This window comes from Coccomyxa subellipsoidea, assembly GCF_000258705.1.
Source record: "Coccomyxa subellipsoidea C-169, whole genome shotgun sequence".
NCBI classification, from domain to species: Eukaryota; Viridiplantae; Chlorophyta; class Trebouxiophyceae; family Coccomyxaceae; genus Coccomyxa; species Coccomyxa subellipsoidea.
This window is the reverse complement of record NW_005178031.1, coordinates 915,643-931,897: the sequence shown is the minus strand read 5'-3', so window position 1 is coordinate 931,897 and position 16,255 is coordinate 915,643. Positions and strand designations below refer to the sequence as shown.

General features: G+C 52.4%; 5 protein-coding genes across 5 annotated transcripts; 3 read left to right on the top strand and 2 right to left on the bottom strand.

Moving 5' to 3' along the window:
* Window positions 1-656: 656 nt before the first annotated feature.
* COCSUDRAFT_56695 (hypothetical protein) lies at window positions 657-2,088 on the top strand (the record flags this gene model as incomplete). Its single annotated transcript, XM_005645968.1, has 5 exons — window positions 657-768; window positions 918-1,010; window positions 1,326-1,476; window positions 1,614-1,681; window positions 1,829-2,088. 5 exons carry the CDS (start codon window positions 657-659, stop codon window positions 2,086-2,088), a joined length of 684 nt encoding a protein of 227 aa, XP_005646025.1.
* Window positions 2,089-2,702: 614 nt separating this feature from the next.
* Window positions 2,703-7,173, bottom strand: COCSUDRAFT_43201 (hypothetical protein; the record flags this gene model as incomplete). Its single annotated transcript, XM_005645967.1, has 14 exons — window positions 2,703-2,864; window positions 3,100-3,190; window positions 3,314-3,477; window positions 3,759-3,887; window positions 4,216-4,356; window positions 4,557-4,685; window positions 4,785-4,884; window positions 5,016-5,101; window positions 5,214-5,303; window positions 5,433-5,894; window positions 6,151-6,330; window positions 6,482-6,703; window positions 6,787-7,011; window positions 7,114-7,173. 14 exons carry the CDS (start codon window positions 7,171-7,173, stop codon window positions 2,703-2,705), a joined length of 2,241 nt encoding a protein of 746 aa, XP_005646024.1.
* A 786-nt stretch (window positions 7,174-7,959) lies between these two features.
* COCSUDRAFT_56693 (hypothetical protein) lies at window positions 7,960-9,082 on the top strand (the record flags this gene model as incomplete). Its single annotated transcript, XM_005645966.1, has 4 exons — window positions 7,960-8,026; window positions 8,122-8,425; window positions 8,583-8,679; window positions 8,972-9,082. 4 exons carry the CDS (start codon window positions 7,960-7,962, stop codon window positions 9,080-9,082), a joined length of 579 nt encoding a protein of 192 aa, XP_005646023.1.
* Window positions 9,083-10,383: 1,301 nt separating this feature from the next.
* Window positions 10,384-10,944, bottom strand: COCSUDRAFT_17601 (DNA-directed RNA polymerase II, 14.5 kDa polypeptide; the record flags this gene model as incomplete). The annotated part of the gene is made up of 2 exons (XM_005645965.1): window positions 10,384-10,588; window positions 10,796-10,944. The coding sequence occupies 2 exons, from the start codon at window positions 10,942-10,944 to the stop codon at window positions 10,384-10,386; spliced, it is 354 nt and encodes a 117-aa protein (XP_005646022.1).
* A 385-nt stretch (window positions 10,945-11,329) lies between these two features.
* Window positions 11,330-15,109, top strand: COCSUDRAFT_66908 (hypothetical protein; the record flags this gene model as incomplete). The annotated part of the gene is made up of 7 exons (XM_005645964.1): window positions 11,330-11,740; window positions 11,841-12,058; window positions 12,431-12,634; window positions 12,939-13,276; window positions 13,653-13,845; window positions 14,184-14,428; window positions 14,857-15,109. Exons 1-7 carry the CDS (start codon window positions 11,731-11,733, stop codon window positions 15,107-15,109), a joined length of 1,461 nt encoding a protein of 486 aa, XP_005646021.1. The 5' UTR covers window positions 11,330-11,730.
* Window positions 15,110-16,255: the final 1,146 nt, after the last annotated feature.

The following is a 16,255-nucleotide window of genomic DNA, read 5'->3' as shown; positions in this document are numbered from 1 at the left end:
CTCCTCCTCTACGTCTTCGTCCTCCTCTTCTGAAGTGCTTGCCTCTTCTGCCTCTTCCTCGTCTTCCTGACGTGTGTCCACCCACCGAGGCATCCTGCAGCACCGAGACAAGTTTCGTGTAGTTATGATCATTCATCACGCCAGGACAAGGAAAACACATCCAACTAGTGGCAGATGAGATCATATACCCTCTGGATGAGGTCACACAATATGTCAGAATTATGTATGTCACCTTCTGAGTCCCTTGTATAGGCTAGAACCAGAGTTTGTGTCACTCCACCTGTGGATCACTGTTTTGATCCTGCCCTTTTTTTCTTAAAAAAAACGCCACGAAGACCAAGGATTGTAATCAGGAACATAAAAAGGCTCAGAAAAGGGTTCACCATTAAGCTTGAATCCTTGCTTTCCTTGCGGCGACGTGGTGAGATGACGCTCGGCATTGTGAACCTCAGCAGGCGCAGCATGATGGCCACGTGATAATATTAGCTTCTTTCAGGGAGAAGGAGTGCAGTTTGCTGTGCATGGAACAATTTGAAGCAGTACAATGAAGTTCAATCAACGAACTAACGTGAGGTCTAGTGAGGACCCCAATCGTATGCATTTTACTAGTCTCATTCCGGATTATTGAGTACTGCTTTTCGTTTTCTTGCACAAGCATGGCCTCCCAGGCCTTCGAGAGAGCAATGAAAAAGCTGGAGACTCCCAGTGAAGCGCTTTTGGCCGACATGATCATGCGCGATATCACTCAGCTGGCAGAAGATGCAAAAGGTGATAGTCATCCTGGTGGTTGTGAGCTGGAAGGAAACCTCCAATGTAATCATACTGAGATTGGAGAATAGTAATGACGCAAGAAGAGCTCATTATCTTCCTACGTGGCGTGTAGCTTAACCCCTTGATATGGCTGGTTGTGTTTGCAGACAAGGGGGTTACAGCGTATCTGCGCAAACCTGTGCACCGAAAGAAGCCCAACGAACGATTCCTGCAGGGCACTCTACGAAGTGTCGCTTTTGGTGAGTGCGCGCCCTTCAATTGCATGTCATCCATACAGCGCTTTGCCACCCACGCCCTCTAGCACAGATATTGAGGACCTCAGTCACGATGCTGCAGCCAATCGCAAGGCAGAAGAGGATGAAATGTGGGCACACAGAACCAAGCGGGCTCGTAGTGAGACCAGGACAACTCAGCATGCAGCAGGTGTGCAGGACCCGTAAATTCTGCCTCGCCAAAATATCCTCACATTAAAGTACCGCGAGCCATTAGATTACTGCCGGACGGTGTAATGCGCAAGGGAGCAGTACAGGATGATTGCCTGTGGATTTGAGCAGGCAGGAGCATCGGCGAGGGCAGGAGTGATGCGCACAGCAGCGAGAGTGACTCGTTAGAGAGTGAAAATGAAGAGATGGAGAGCGAAGCAGGGCCTTCAGGAGCTGTGAGCGACAGCGAGCTGGCAGACATGCTATCGAGGCATTGCCCGAGGTGCTGACTCTTGCAGGATCTAGTCTCTGCCAGCACGTTTGCCTGCTCTAAGAGCCCCTCATCCAGCGCAGCTTCGTTATACTTCTATATGCAAGAGCTCTTTGGGTGATTGGAGTTCTGCTGGCTCCTGATTGCAGGGGGAGGGGCGCTGTGGGCTCGCGTGCAGACGAGCCAGGACCATTCCTGCCTGAGAGTGCCTTGGCAGGTGTGCTTCATGCTGACATTGCTATCGTGGTTTGATTTGGTTGTTGGCTCAGACTAACTTAGTCGCTGGTGGGGTCGTACTAAACTGATCTATTGCAAAGCTGCTGTCCTGTGGAGCTCCTGACACCGTTCTTTTGTGGCCTTACAGATGCCGGGCCTGATGATATGAGCGTGAGAGGACCCATTGGCCCAGAGAGGCCTGCTTGGCTGCAGAGGGATGCAGGCACTGCAGCTACATTGAAAGGGGGCAGGAGTGATTCTATAGAGCAGGAGGGTACAGGCAAACAGGTAGAGATATTGCATAAGGTCAAAAAGGACCCGAAAGGCAAGCTGCACAAGGAAAAGAAGAAGAAAAAGGAGAAGCGGCACAAAGAGAAAAAGCGGAGGAAGAAAGAGAAAGTGGCGTAATGCATACAGCATCATCATGATGCCATCATGCCTTTGTGATTTTGTACAGGAAAAGGAATGACAGACCCACAGGCAACATGCAGGAATGCGATGTCCTTTTCCAAAATATTACATGGTAATGACAGATGGTATTTCCACTCTGATTGAAGTCACGCATGGTATCTCACGATCCATACAGCAGCATGCCATCATTGATAAATGCGCAGAATGGCGCCTCAAGATGACAGATCAGACAGATTTGCCGCTTCTTAACAGTCTTCTCTGACCTTGATATCCCAGGATACAATACCAGATATATGTTTGACACATCGACAAAAATATACCCACACACATTTTCTTGAGCAAAGGACAAGCATTTGAACCCTGCACATAGACGACCCCCTGATGCATGTCCCACGTTCTTGAGCAGCCAGGTGTTTCTGAGAATAGCACGCAGAATAGCACGCACTTGATGCATGTCGCACTCTACTGTAACGCCTTTCGCTTTTTTGGCACACCCTCTCGACGATTCACTTTCTCCATTCACCGTGATCACCACAAAATGAGCTCATCTTGCTATTGGATCATTGGACCTCCTAACCTTCTCACTCTGCATGACCTCTTTGTTTGCAAGGCTAGTTGGGCACAAAGCTGGAAAAGCCCTCCTCCTGCTTGGTGGGGGTGGGTGCGCCCGCCTTGTAGTTGAAGGCCTCTGTGGGGCGCAAGTAGTTTGATTCTGCCTGCATTGGCGTGCCAGGCTTTGACTTCACCTTGCCTGCCTCAGCATGCTCAGCGGCCTGCATGTCACATTAGAGAAATCTGTCAGGCCCACCATCAGCGTACTGTGTTTGTTCCCAGAGATCAGACAGACAGTGGTGGTTGGATCAGGTCATCCAATGATCTCTGTTGCGGCAACATTTGAGGGGTGCCGAGCAGGTGGGCAGGCAGGGAACGCGCTGGAGATGGTGATGCGCATCTGGACTGAGATCAAATGTGATATAGCCACGGGAAGCATATTGGAAAGGCACCCACCGCTTTGTCCCATGCCTCCTTGTCCTTCTGCAGGCGGCTCTTGTGCACCTTCATGTCTCCCAGGCCGCTGCCAGCCGCAACGCTTGCAGTCCTGCATGCATGGCAGTTCTAATATGGCTCTGGACTTCACACTGCTCTCGGCCACTCTGCAACTCTTGGAAGGCAAAAGAACGCTTGATGCAATAAGCCTCCACTGCAGACCATGCAAACACACCTGTTGACAGGGGGGCGCGGTGCACGGTTGAGTGCGCCCGAGGCTTTCTTTGCAGCCGCCTCTTTCTCCTTCTCAAGCGCGCTCTTGTGCACGGGCATGTTCCCAAGACCCTGCCCTCCAAAAGCTGCCTGGATTGCAGCGCTCGCCACGCCAGCGCGCCGGACCTGCAAGCATGCGATGTCATACGGTTATCAACCGCACAGCAGCAACTGTGCCCTGGCCAGCGCTTTATGATGTGCTGCAAATCATGTGCATCCCGCCCATGAGCATTCCAGAGAGGAAAATTGCTGAAGGCAGTTCAGGAACGCATCCCATTGAGGATCAATAGGGCGTGGAGGCCTCATCATGCATTGCGCAATTATGTGCCGGCCAGCACAATCACACAAAACCAGGCGCTGTCTTGCAAGACGTTCAGGTAATTTTGAAAGAGCAACAGGGAGCAGACCTTGTGGGGGTAGGGCGTGGCAGGATTGACGCCGGCCTTCTTGCGTGCGGCCTGCGCAGCTACGGCTGCATCCCTGTCGCGCTCCAGCTGGCTCTTGTGCACCTTCATATCCTCCCCAAGCCCGCTCTCCTGCAGTGACCAGGCACCCACCGTCAGATGAGGACGCCTCTGCACCATGCCATTATTTCGTGCCAAGTCTGCAGCCACAAAAGCAGGGCTGCCTTCCAATAAAAATGGGCAACCCATAGCCATCAGTCATGGACGCCTCAGCCCGTGTGCCACTACATTTTGTGCAAAGGGGTACGTCCGCAACACCGAACGATGAGCACGAGGTGCTGGGCTGCCCTCCTGTGATGATCAGTCACCCACTGTACATAAGGGCTCTGCATGTGCGCCACTATATTGTGGGCTGAGAGTGAAGCCAGAAATGCCAAGAAGATGGGCAGGAACTGCTGACGTTCTTCATGATGAAGGCCTTGGTTGCGCGCATGTAGCTGGGCAGGGGCTTCTCCTGGCCGGAAGTGTCTGCGCGGCGCTTTTCTGCTTCATCCCTCTCCCTCTCAAGCCGGCTCTTGTGCACCTTCATAGCGCTTAGGCCCTGCATCCGTCCCCTTCCTCAACAATTCCGCTCTTCATATACATCCTGGTCAGTTCTGATGTTCTGGCAGCGCTTCGATGCTGTTGCAGGGGATTGCATTAAAGTGCATTGCAGCATGTGCTGCCGAGGCGCCAAAGTCGGCTGCTATACAATGTGACTGTGGATTGAACATCAACAGCCGTGGGATGCAGTGCGCGCACCCGTCCCTCAGAAGATGCAGACGGGATGTCCTTCCGTGGCTTGCCACCATTTGTTTCAGAGGCTGCCAGCTCCAAAGCAGCCTCTTTCTCCTTCTCCAGGCGCGACTTGTGCTTCATCAGGACCTGTACCTCCCATGCACATCGTTGCATGACTGACTATTAGATGACTAATCATTACATGACATGCTTGACGAATGGGTTAATGTGCAAGGTGAAAGAAGGGAGCACCTCTCCAAGCTCCTTCCCATCGGTGCGCACTGCCTTGCCGACTGCCTGCTGCACTAGCCTGCGGGTGAGGCTCTTGTCCACAGAAGACATGCTTTTCTTCCTGCACCCACAGTGACACAATATTTTTTGTTGGTGCTGCAAAGATGTGCATGCATGCATGCATGCAAACCTGCTTCATTACAAGGATTGTCATGATATTGACATTGCAGTAGTCAGGGCCCATGAAGACACCTGGCAGCTGCAGCAGCATCCTCTTTCATGCGCTCAAGCTTGCTCTTGTGGGGTTTCACTGTGTCGTCTGCAGACCAGTCTTCTGCCTGCACACCATGTGATGTACCGCTGTATGCTTGATGGTGCTCCAATTCAAGATATAGAAATGCAAAGATGGCAATACGAAATGGTATTGTCAAGCTTTGCCCACATGAGTACCTTGATTTCCCGCAGCTTGCGCTGCATGTAAGGAGTTGCCTTGTTCCTGGGGATGAAAGCAGCAGCTGAGGGATCTTCACTGGTGTCCTCCTGCATGGTGCACATCAGAAGGTAAGCACATGCATCATGCCCATTCAATGATTGTGGTCATTTGACACTTTGTTTAGCAATAACCTGATCATATCAACATTTGTTGCATCACAGACAGAAAGCACACACCTCCTTTGGCGTCTGCTGCACGTCCAGCGCTGCATCGCTGTCCGGAGCTTCCTCCGACACTGGCTGAGGTTCTGGGGTGACAAACGAGGCGCCTTGGTCCGCTGGCTCTGCCAGCTGGAGCCTGTCATGGCTGGGGGTGCAGTCATCCTGTGAAGCAGAGCCGTACTGCGCAGTCACCGCTGGCGCCGGAGTGCCCTGCGAGCCCGGCTCTGGAGAGGCCATGGTGTGAGAGCTGCACTGGTAGGGGTCGCTGGCATCTTCCTCTGTCTCTGCTGTGGACGGTGTGGGAAGTGTGGAGGCCTCTGAGCTGTCCTCGGCATTGTTCTGAGGTGTGCTGGAGTGCTGGATCTTTGGCGGGGGGGCTCCGGCTGCAGGTGAGCATTCCAGGCTGAGGGAGTCATCCAGGGCATAGCTGCTGGGGCGCACTCTGGATGATGAGGGGGGCGATGGAGTCTCTCCTGTCTGCAATACGCACATGACGCCACATCAACAAACATGAAAGATGTATTTTTCTGGATCGTGAGGCCTCAGATGAGCTCTAAAAGGGGGCAATCTGTGACATGAGATGCACAAACCAGCTCCTGCATGGGGCTGCTGTAATCATATTGCAGAGCTGTCAAATGGCTTTGAATGGCTTTGCATGCATGTCAAAAAGATACAAATCAAGGCGTGTGACCTGCGTGCATTCAAAAGAAATCTGACAGATGTTTGAAATTACCTCTTCGCTCAGCTGCAGCTGTGTTGGCAGTGTGTGCTCCTTCACAGCAGGGGTTTTCTGGGGAGTCTTCGCAGGCAGTGGTGAGTACTTGTTGACGAGTCCGTGTGAAGCTGCCACAGCATCGGTGTCACAGCTGTAGGTCGAGGCTTCTTTGGTCACCAATCCAGCCTTGTGCATTTCCTGCAACGGCATTGATGTTGTGAATCAGAAGATCAGAGCCTGCTGTTCTCTTCATGCACCTCTCAAGGAAGCAGGCATCACCCTGCCTAGGTTGCAAAGCTTATCAAGAAAGCAGTAGAGTGCATGCATGTGTAGACAAGATGAGGCTCACCGCGAGGCATGCATCAAATCCACTTGGCACAGGGCTTGCGCCTGGGGTCTCCACAGCTGCTGTGGTGTCGCCGCTCTGCTCAGATTCTGGCGAGCTGATGGGAACCATCTCTGTGCTAACCAGCCAGGAGGAGTCTGCTTCAGTGGCAGTGGCAGCCTCCAACATGGTCAGAGCTTCCGCTGAGATCTCCCCATTCTCTCCGAAGTTCTCGACATCTTCTTCCTGCAGACAGAGTGAACTGTCAAGATGGGATACTTATGAAGTGTACAACAGCGCCAGCTGTAGAGCTTAATTTAACAGGTCACCTGTGCGACTGGCACTCTTGATGCCTTCTTGCTGGTGGTGGCAGGGGCCTCCACTGCCACACGAGCCGCGCCCTTTAATGCAGGTGTCTGCAGTTGCAGGATGCGCTTTCCATTGCGCAGGGTCTTGTACACCGGGCTGCCTTCAGGCGCTGTTCCATCTTCGCCAGAATCCACAAGCACCCTCTGCGCCTTTGAAGCCGTCTTCAACCCGCCTCTGGAGGCATCCTGTGAAGCATACAGTTGGTGAAGCTGACATGCATGAAAGGCTTGCGGCTCGAGATCTCATGTATTTCGCCGACAGAATAATTAGTGCAGAAAGTAACGTACATTGTGCTCTTGCAGCGGGAGCCGCGTGGGGGAAATCTCGTTCAGATTGGGCTCACTCATGGTGCCAAGAAGAGAAGCTGCCCTGTGCCCACACCTGACCCTGTAAGGATTGAAAGAATTTTGCATCGCAACAGCATTGCCTTCAATGTTGACTGTAGTTTTAAGGCCAACGAAACATCCTGCCTTGCGAGGGAAGGTGTACGGGTGCATCACATTATATAGGAACGCCACAAGAGGGTGTGCCATGTCGAGAAGCACGCACAACGGCTAGGCTAAGTACTCTGTATATAGATTTGTACGAAGCTTCAGATCGTGGTGTTTTACAAGCAAAATATCACTGGCGCGTGGCAGTTGAACATGTCTTGGGTAACTTTCCTCACCTTACTTCAGATTCCTTTGTGCCCTGCAGAACGTTTACCGCCTTTCTTCTTCAGCTTCCTTTCAGCACCTTTGTCTGCTTGTCTCTGGTAGGTGTTTGTCCGCAGTGAAGCCAAATTTTTCGTGGGTATTTCTCCACGAGTAGTTTTTGATGCAGGAATTATGGCCTGCCATGTGTGTGGTTCCTGATCAGGCAACTGAATCTCCATCAACCCGCACACTACTAATTGGGACGTGGAACAACTGCACAGCTTCTTTGATTCCGGTGAGCAAGCTTATTGTGCACACCTTTCGCACTGTTTACTGAGGAGCAGTGCTTTCGTCAGCCACATCCTAGGCCTGGCGAATCCACTGCTGGGCCTTCGCACTTCAAGTCCCAAAGGACGAGAAATGAGTGACCACCAAGTGCCCGTGCTTCCCCACAACCCAGCACTACTACCGGCCTTGGCGTACTCATTTCATGCGCCCATGTCTTTTGAGGGGCCACACAAGTTTGATGCGTCGCATTTCGTCGGCGCGTTCCAGAAGCCCGAGGGTGAGTGACAACCAGTCGTTTTCAGGCAGGGCTTTGTCAGCCAAAAGAGCTTCCAAGACTCGGAAGTGCTGATGGAGCTGCTAATACTGCTGCAGGCATACCCATGCCGTCACGGATGGACCAGAATATCGTGCCTCAACAGCCAGGAGGGATCCCCCACCGGCTGAACGGCATCGAAAAGCAGGAGCTCGAGCTCGCGAGAAGGCGCGCCGAGAAGGCTGCAGAAGGGAAAAGGGCGAACGCAGCAGCCGCTCGAGCCAGGAGGCGGGCCTCCAGGCCCAGGCTGGAAGAGCGCACAGGGGGTGATGATGAGGGTGATGCTTCTCAAGGGGAAGAGGACGACCTGGAAGCCAAGCTGGCAGCCACAAAGGACGAGAAGGAGGCCAAGAGATTACGAAGGTGATTTCTTGGACGATTCAGTGGCAGATTATGCAACAGCGCCTGTTCTGGGTCATCTGCGGTCCCAAGCAGCAAGTCCTGCAGGCAGGTGAACTTCCTCAAGTGCCTCGGTTTTTGAGATGCTTGAAGCTCACGACTTGCCCTATGTCTCCTGTAGGCTGCTGCGCAACCGAGTGTCAGCACAGCAGGCGCGAGAGAGGAAGAAGAGCTACGTGAGCAATCTGGAGGCACAGGCCAAGCAGTCAGACCAGCTGGTGAGCAGATTTCCCATCCACGCTTGAACATGAAGCATGGTCGCGGACTCTGAATATTTATCCCTGAGCAGGAGCACAGTTGCTGTATTGCTCCATGCATGTACTGCACAACAATACTGGGCGGTACAAATTCTGAGTACCATGCACATGGTTGATCGGATCTTGCTTGGATCTGGCAAGTCCATCAAGGGATAGGATTTTGGCAGCCTTTACATGCAGCTTGTCTGCAGACGCACAGCCTCTCTGGCAGGAAAAATGCGGTAAAATAACAATGAAATACCTTGATGCGCAGGTCGCAAAACTGCAGCAGGAGGTCAAGACACTGGAGCGCGAGAATGTGATGCTGCGTCAGGTCATTCGCAACATGCAGGGCGGTGGCGCCAAGGTGTCGGATGCCAACTGAGGGCAGACCCATGATGTGCTGATTGACCCTTTGTCCCCTCAAGCACCTCTGCCGGCGGCGCCGTTTTTCCATCAGCTTGCAATGCCTGAAACAATGTCCGGCTCTGTCATGAGCGACGCAGCTGCGCACCATGCGCATGGCTGGGATTGACCCTGGTTTGGAAATAAGACGAAACGAAGATGCACGATTCTTTCCATAGCGCTTCCTGGCTATGCGGGGCGGGCGGCCGTCACAGGGTGCCCAATTTGTTGCCTTCAGGACGATGTATTTATTTGAAGCAGGGTGAAAACTGGGACAGATCCTTTTGCACCTGCGTCCCAGGTGCAATTTTGTCAGTCTCAAGCCACAGCATGGACCAAGAGGGCAGGATGTGACACATGGAGCCCCTCTTGGAGACATGCGTGTATTTTTGAGGAGGCCTGTATTCTCAGTTCGCATACTGCCGCTAGACGGCTTGTGCGTTTTTCCCCTTTACAGTCTATACGACAGCGTGCACAGTCTGAGCTGTGCTTTTGCCAGAAGCTACTGGCAACAAGTTGGGTCATGCAGTGAAACTATTTAGAGGTGATTGTGACAGGCATGCAATCCAGATCTGTGCCCTCACCATGCCTTTATATTTCCCTGAAGGCAGGGTGGGGCTTGGTTCATCTTTCTGGGTCTTTCGAATCCGCGTGGAAAGGCACTGCCTTTAAGGAGCTACCTCCTTGGTCTTGATGCATCATGCTGGCATGCTGTTGAACGTTCTGGTGGGATGCTATTAGATGAGATACTCGACCATGTAAACTAGGTTCTGATATATGGGCAGCCGCTGCTGCAGCAGCACATCACTGAGGCCAGACTCGAATTTTAACACACTTCATTTTTTGCTCACGTGATCATTATTATGATCATAAATCAATGAATTTTCTCACTTGAATGTGACAATGCGCCACTCTGAACAATGCACTGCCTGAAATCAATCAAGTCAAGAAGTGAATTTGAAGTTGTGACAAGGCTGAGTGCCTGGTAGCTGCGGCAACGATGCATGCCCATCTTTTTGTGGAGCTTCTGCCTTACATGTCACGAAGTGTACCGTCAGCGTGTCAGCTACAATTTCTAGAAAGAGATTCCAGACAATTCATAGCATGATATCTTCATTGCTGCTATTTCCTTCTTACCAGCATGAGGTTCCTATTTCACAAAGCGTTCCGCTGTTTCTCGCGAATCAGCCAGCAACAGTGCTTTCCCTGAGCTGCCCTGCAGAGGGATTGCGTTGCATGCACAGACAGTCGTCTGTATACACTGCTGTTCCAGCATGGTGTTCAGACATAATCCCGCCATCGATGGCCGCACTTGCAGCAATTGAAGAATAGCGTCATGCCTTCCTCTGTGCTGGCAGAGAAGAAGACAGCCTCGTTGTGGGCACACTTTGGGCAGATCACATCCCTGGTTCTGGGGAGTGTGGGATCTGACCGCACATCCTGCAGGATGACGGTCCTCTCCTTATTCGTGTGGGTTATCTCGTTCCTGCACGCACCGCTGCCCAGGCTGAGGCAACACAACCATGCACTCTGGCACCTTCAAGGTGATCGCCCTGATGGCAGCTTAGCAGGTTCTCTGGCCTCTTCTTGCAATGAGACCTAAAACCTCCCCTCATCAGGGCTTTGACACGCTGAACACGTGAATTCTTAGAACAAATTCTAAAGAAACAGGTGGGCAATATGACCAACACACCTGTACACGCAATAGTTTGAAGGATCTGCATCTTCTTGGTAGCCACAATTGCGGCAATGGTAGACGAGCTTCCTGCGCTCTCGATCTTCTTTTGGATATAGGAGATCATTGCTCTCCGGGCAAAACTTGAGCTTAGGCCCAGTAGTCATTGTTCAGGTAGACACACCATGCGCTATAAAAATAGCTGGCTGCGGCAATTGTACGATCAAATTAAGTTTGCCCAGACACCTCCTTTTGATTGTGGCCTTTGGGAAATCACAGCAACATATTGTTATGCCAGGTGTTGGCCTTGCAGATCTGCAGTTATCACTGATACCCTTGGCACTGATGCTCTTGCAAACATGCAAAAAGAACTTTTGGTCAACACCTGTATCCTTACTTACTGTCTTGAGTAGATTGCATTTCCTTGAAAATCCACAGAAAGTTCTTGTAAGGCGAGCTGCCATAGGGTTCCTTGAGAACCCCTGCAATACTGGGGGTCTATAAGCTACATTTCTTCAAGCGAGAACTTCAAACCGCAACCTGATTTCAGTATCTGACTCCATTACCTAGGACGCTACAATTCTCCTGTTTCCTGCAGAGTTTACTTGTGTTTTATATTATCAAAAAGGGATAATTGCATCGATCCCCATATCCTGACCCGAGAACCCTGTCGAGATCACCGTGAACAGATCGACGACAGGAGTCCATGGTTTCCTTATGAATCAAAAACTTTGTCTTACTCATGCTGATTTTGAATAGATTGATTAGTTTCCAATCCAACAGAGAAACAAAGACGTAATGTCCCGAACGACGCTGTCGACATCAGGACGAATGTTCTCCTCTTCGCAAGCAGTTTTTCACTGCTAAACAAGGCCATACAGGCCTTTTCATAGTGGACTGTCCTCATAATCAATCTGCGAAAATAAAGACCCACAAAGCAGAACGCTATCCAAATGCTTCCAGGTGGGTTCTTTTGGTGCTCTCTCATAGCTCCAGACCTTTGCAACACTTTTTCTGTTCTCAATGCACTAGTAAAATCACTGGAATCCTCTGATCAATGCAGGGTGCCTGCCAGGCTGGCTACAGAAAGCAGTTTGGGTGTTTGTGCTGCTATGGCATGCGCCAGTATTTGCCGGGGCCCCGCTGCCCGGGTTTGGGGAGGAGTTTCTGACAGTGCCTGCCACCATAAGCTCGGCAGCTGACACAGCCTGCCTCGACATCGGCTATGTTGTCAGCGACTACGATTGCATGGACATCTTGTCAGCCACACCGGAGATTCAGGTGAGGCAGGCCCCTTAATCCCAGTAATGTGTGCATGAATGCCATTCCGCTGGGACCAGCAGAGATAGCTAGTGACTGGAATATCAAGTTGTTTGGTGGAGGAAGCTATTATCGTAACCGGGTTATCCAGGTCAGCCATGAATACCATCCTGTAATATTCTTCTACACTCTTTGCTGGACAGGGCTGCAACAGAAGATAGAAAGTATAGTTGTTCAGTTCAAGATGCAACCATGCTTGCCAGAAGCATGCGCAGGTCGAGCATTCGAGGCGCATTCTTGCAGCATCTTTGGGAGCGCTCTGCTGACACGCGCAGATCTTTTGCTGACACGCACAGATGTCTGTCCTGCTGACACGCATGAATATACTCGCAGGTGAAGCATTGCACGACGGGGGGCAGCAGGGCGGCGGGCGTGCTGATATTTCAGCGGCAGCCGCTGCATCCGCGGCGGTGGCCGGACGTGTTCCGCGTGCGCATGGTGGGCCGCGAGATCAGCCTGCTGCCGATGCACTACTGCCGCTCCGGCCTCGCGATCGCCCCCTACTCCGTCACCCTCAACAGCACCTACCACTTTGAGGTGTGGCCATGCCCCTTTTACTAAAGAAGAGGCACCGAGACTGTTTGCAGCTGCTCTCTTTGACTAGCTGCTCGTGCATCACGTGAGAGGTCGCCCTGAGAGGGGGCTGCCAGCTCTTATCAAGTCCCCTTGGGGCTCCTTTGCAGACCGCTTGCTGGTCCTAGCAAGGAGTGGGGGACAGCGTTTGCTTCTAGAAATCTACACAGAATTCAGGACTCAGAACCAAACCAGAAACTGGAGCCAAATAATCACTCAGAAGAATGTACTGCTGCACGACGCCTGAGATGAGCGTTGCGCCGCGCAGGTGCTGCATCTATTTACGGGCTTCTCCTATGACCGCCATCCGCACATCCTGGACGAGGCGAGCGTCTCCCTCGCGCACTTCACGCTCACCCTCGGCGGCACTGAGTCATCCACCCCGCCGCGCACCGGCTGCGCATGGGACGGCGACTGCCCGGCATGCGCCGATCCGCGCGCGGCCGGCCGGTGGATCGTGCGCGACCCGGCCGGCCTCGGCCTCGAGACGTCCTGCATTGTCACTCCAAGCATGCGCACAAAGGACGGCAACCCCATGTGCGGGGACAAGAAGCTGCACGCGCTCGCCACCACCTGGCAATCCGCCCAGGGGCTCGCCTACCAGCCGTACAACTGCAGGCATGCCCCGATCCCTTGCCTCATCAATTTGTACTTCACTGGACAATAAGGCTTCAAGGCTGTGGCATGTTGCTTAACCTGCTAGACACGGTAGAGCCTGCTAGGAAAAGCAGGGCTGCAATCGTCTGGCCTTGCAAATGCAACTGGGTCACTCGGCATCATGGTCGGTGATTGAAGCTAGCGAGGCAGGGAGAGCCTGACCTGAGACAGGCTGTGAGGGCGGGGCAGCACCTGCTTCTGGGCTTTACAGAAGTGAGAGAAGCATCAAAGCGCTCAATATAAAGCAACCCCAGCCAAGCACGCATCCCTTGTCACTGCATGACGGGACAAATATTGCGGGGGCTGACTTCAAGTTCTGCTGCAGGATGCGTTCGGAGAAGGAGATAGACAGGGCGGCGTGCGGGGCCAACCGCTTCATCTGCTTTGTGGGGGACTCGCAGATGAGGCACGCATACAACGGCGTCACCTCCCTCTTCAAAGGCTCCCTCCAGTGGCACGGCGCGGGCGGCGCGGGCGGCGCCGCCGGTGCCCAGAAGACCGACAAGACCGTCATGCAGGTGCAGCTCTGACCTTCAGAATTTGTATGCGAACCCGGTGGCAATGTGCTGCCTTTCATGCCCTGGCTGACTCTGCCGGGGCCATTTTTAGGCTCTGCAGAACCTTTCTGGCCATATTCAGGCTCTGGATGTTTGAACTCGAGCATACAGAATTTGTCTGGCTCACCAGATGTGCACAAGCATGCAGCGGTGACAAGGTCACTTGAACCATGTTGTTTGGTTATATCACTCCTATCACTTGCACCTGCTGCACTGATAAGCTTGCATGGCCTCTGCCACAAATGCAACTGCTGCTGCGCGACTTCAGTGACTGACGCAGTGTGCGCATGTCTGGGCAGGGGACGTTCACGAAATACTTCACCAATAATCTGGGGGACGTGACCTGGAATTCCACGGGGTGCACGGACATCGTGGCCAACTTTGGGCAGTGGCTGGCGGCGGCCGAGCTGCAGCGGCCGGAGAGCGTGCACACGTACGTTAGTAAGCTGCGAGTCACCATCAGTCACCTGCTGACTCTGCGCCAGGCTGGCGCGCGCGTTTTCTGGATGACCACCAACAGCTTCCCCATGTGGCGCGGCGCCTGGTGAGGCTCGGCCCTTTCGAATTCAATTCTCCACTTCTTTTGGTTTTTCCAGCACATCTGCACAGCAGCCAAACTTGTTGACTTCTATGCAATATACACACATTGGCCAGTTGCCCTCGCCCTTGAAGATTGCAAGGGTGGGGGCATTTGTATGTATCAAATCTAGAGCTTGTTCACTGGCCATAGCATCTATTCCTGGCATGCATCCAATGCTTTTGAGCTGTCCCGGTTCAATATTCTGATCTGGGCAGCAGGGGGGACCCGCTGCTCCCTTCTTTGCACGCGTGACTGGCCAACTGATTGGCTGGGCGGGATGTGGCTTTTGGCGCGGAGCTGCATGCAAATACTGCACTGTGTGGTATGGTTCGGCCCGTGCTGATGCATACATCTTATTACAAATTTTGATTCACCATCATTCTTTCCTGCAGGTACAACCCCAAGCGCCAGGAGTGGCGAACAGACCCAACTCTGCTTCTGTACAACCGCGCAGCAAACAAGATGATGGAGGATGCAGGAATCCCAATCATAGACACTTTCAGCATTTCAGCACCGCTGAATGACGTCTCCTACGATGCTTCACACTACCGGGGCCATGTCGGCTATGCCATTGACCTGCGCATTCTCAACGTGCTGTGCCCGCCGGATTCTGCGGCGGCCGCGGCCAGCGCCGGGGCAATTTGAACGGCTGTTGATTTTGCGTTTGAATACGACCGGCAGTGTCAGACGTGGGATCCTGGCTCTGTTGCACCAGAGCTGCAGGACCGGTCTGCTGCAACCCCTCTGCCCCCTCTTATTGATTTGAGATTTTTTATTCAGTTTGCTTGCTGCTTTTGTGTTTGGTGAGGGCAGTTTCGTGCCTGGAAAAGTCCTGTGTTGGACTTATGGTGGGTGTTTTGCGTTTTGATTGGAAATACGAGCGATTTGTCCCTGCATGATCTGGGCCGATCAGCTTACAATTCCAATTTAGGTTCCATCATAGCAGAATTTGATCAAGGTTGAAACATCTCAAAATCCATTGCACCAGAACTTTGCCTGACCCTCGGCTTGTCTAGGAGAGTTTATCTGTGTATAAGTCCAACAAACCAAGTTGGGTCGTGCATGGCAAGTGTCTTCAGGACAGGATGCAGTCTAGTGTGGAGACTTGAAGCTTTAGTGGTCATGTGCCCGCCTGAAGTGCAAATGTGCTACAGAGCAGCGCTCTCAAGTTTGCCTGAAGACCTGCTTGGTATGCGGATAGTTTGTCATGATCATAATTGATTGCCTGGGAGAAAAGAATGTGCGCACGTTAAAAACCGTGACGGTATCGGGCTGGGGACTACTTATTCTAGAATGAGACTTTAGCTGCTTGACATGAGAACATGACTCACCTCATCCTCTTTGTAATTTTTGGAAGACTTATTGGAAGCTTGAAATTGGAATGGGATGATTACATGCGCATCATGCTGATGCGCATGCATCACATGTGCATGCCTGCTCCTATACAGCTCGAGGGTCGGATATCCTTCAGGTCATTCAAGTGATGCATATGATGAGGTGATGAGACGAGGTACACCCCATCAAGCATTCCCAGTGACCCTTGCTTTCAGCACCACCGGTGGGGATCACAGACCAAGAAGAGGATGACTGAGGGCTTCGTAACCGTGAATTCGAATTTGCTCTCGGGTTTCCGATACGCAGATCACTCATAGATTCTACCTTCCCCACTCCGTCGATGTATCACACAAAGCAGCAAACCTCATTTCATTGTTGTATTATATTTGATACCTGTGCATATACACAGCACCTGACTCCTGTCTTGCAAAGTCGTCTTCAACACCTTGGCCGGCC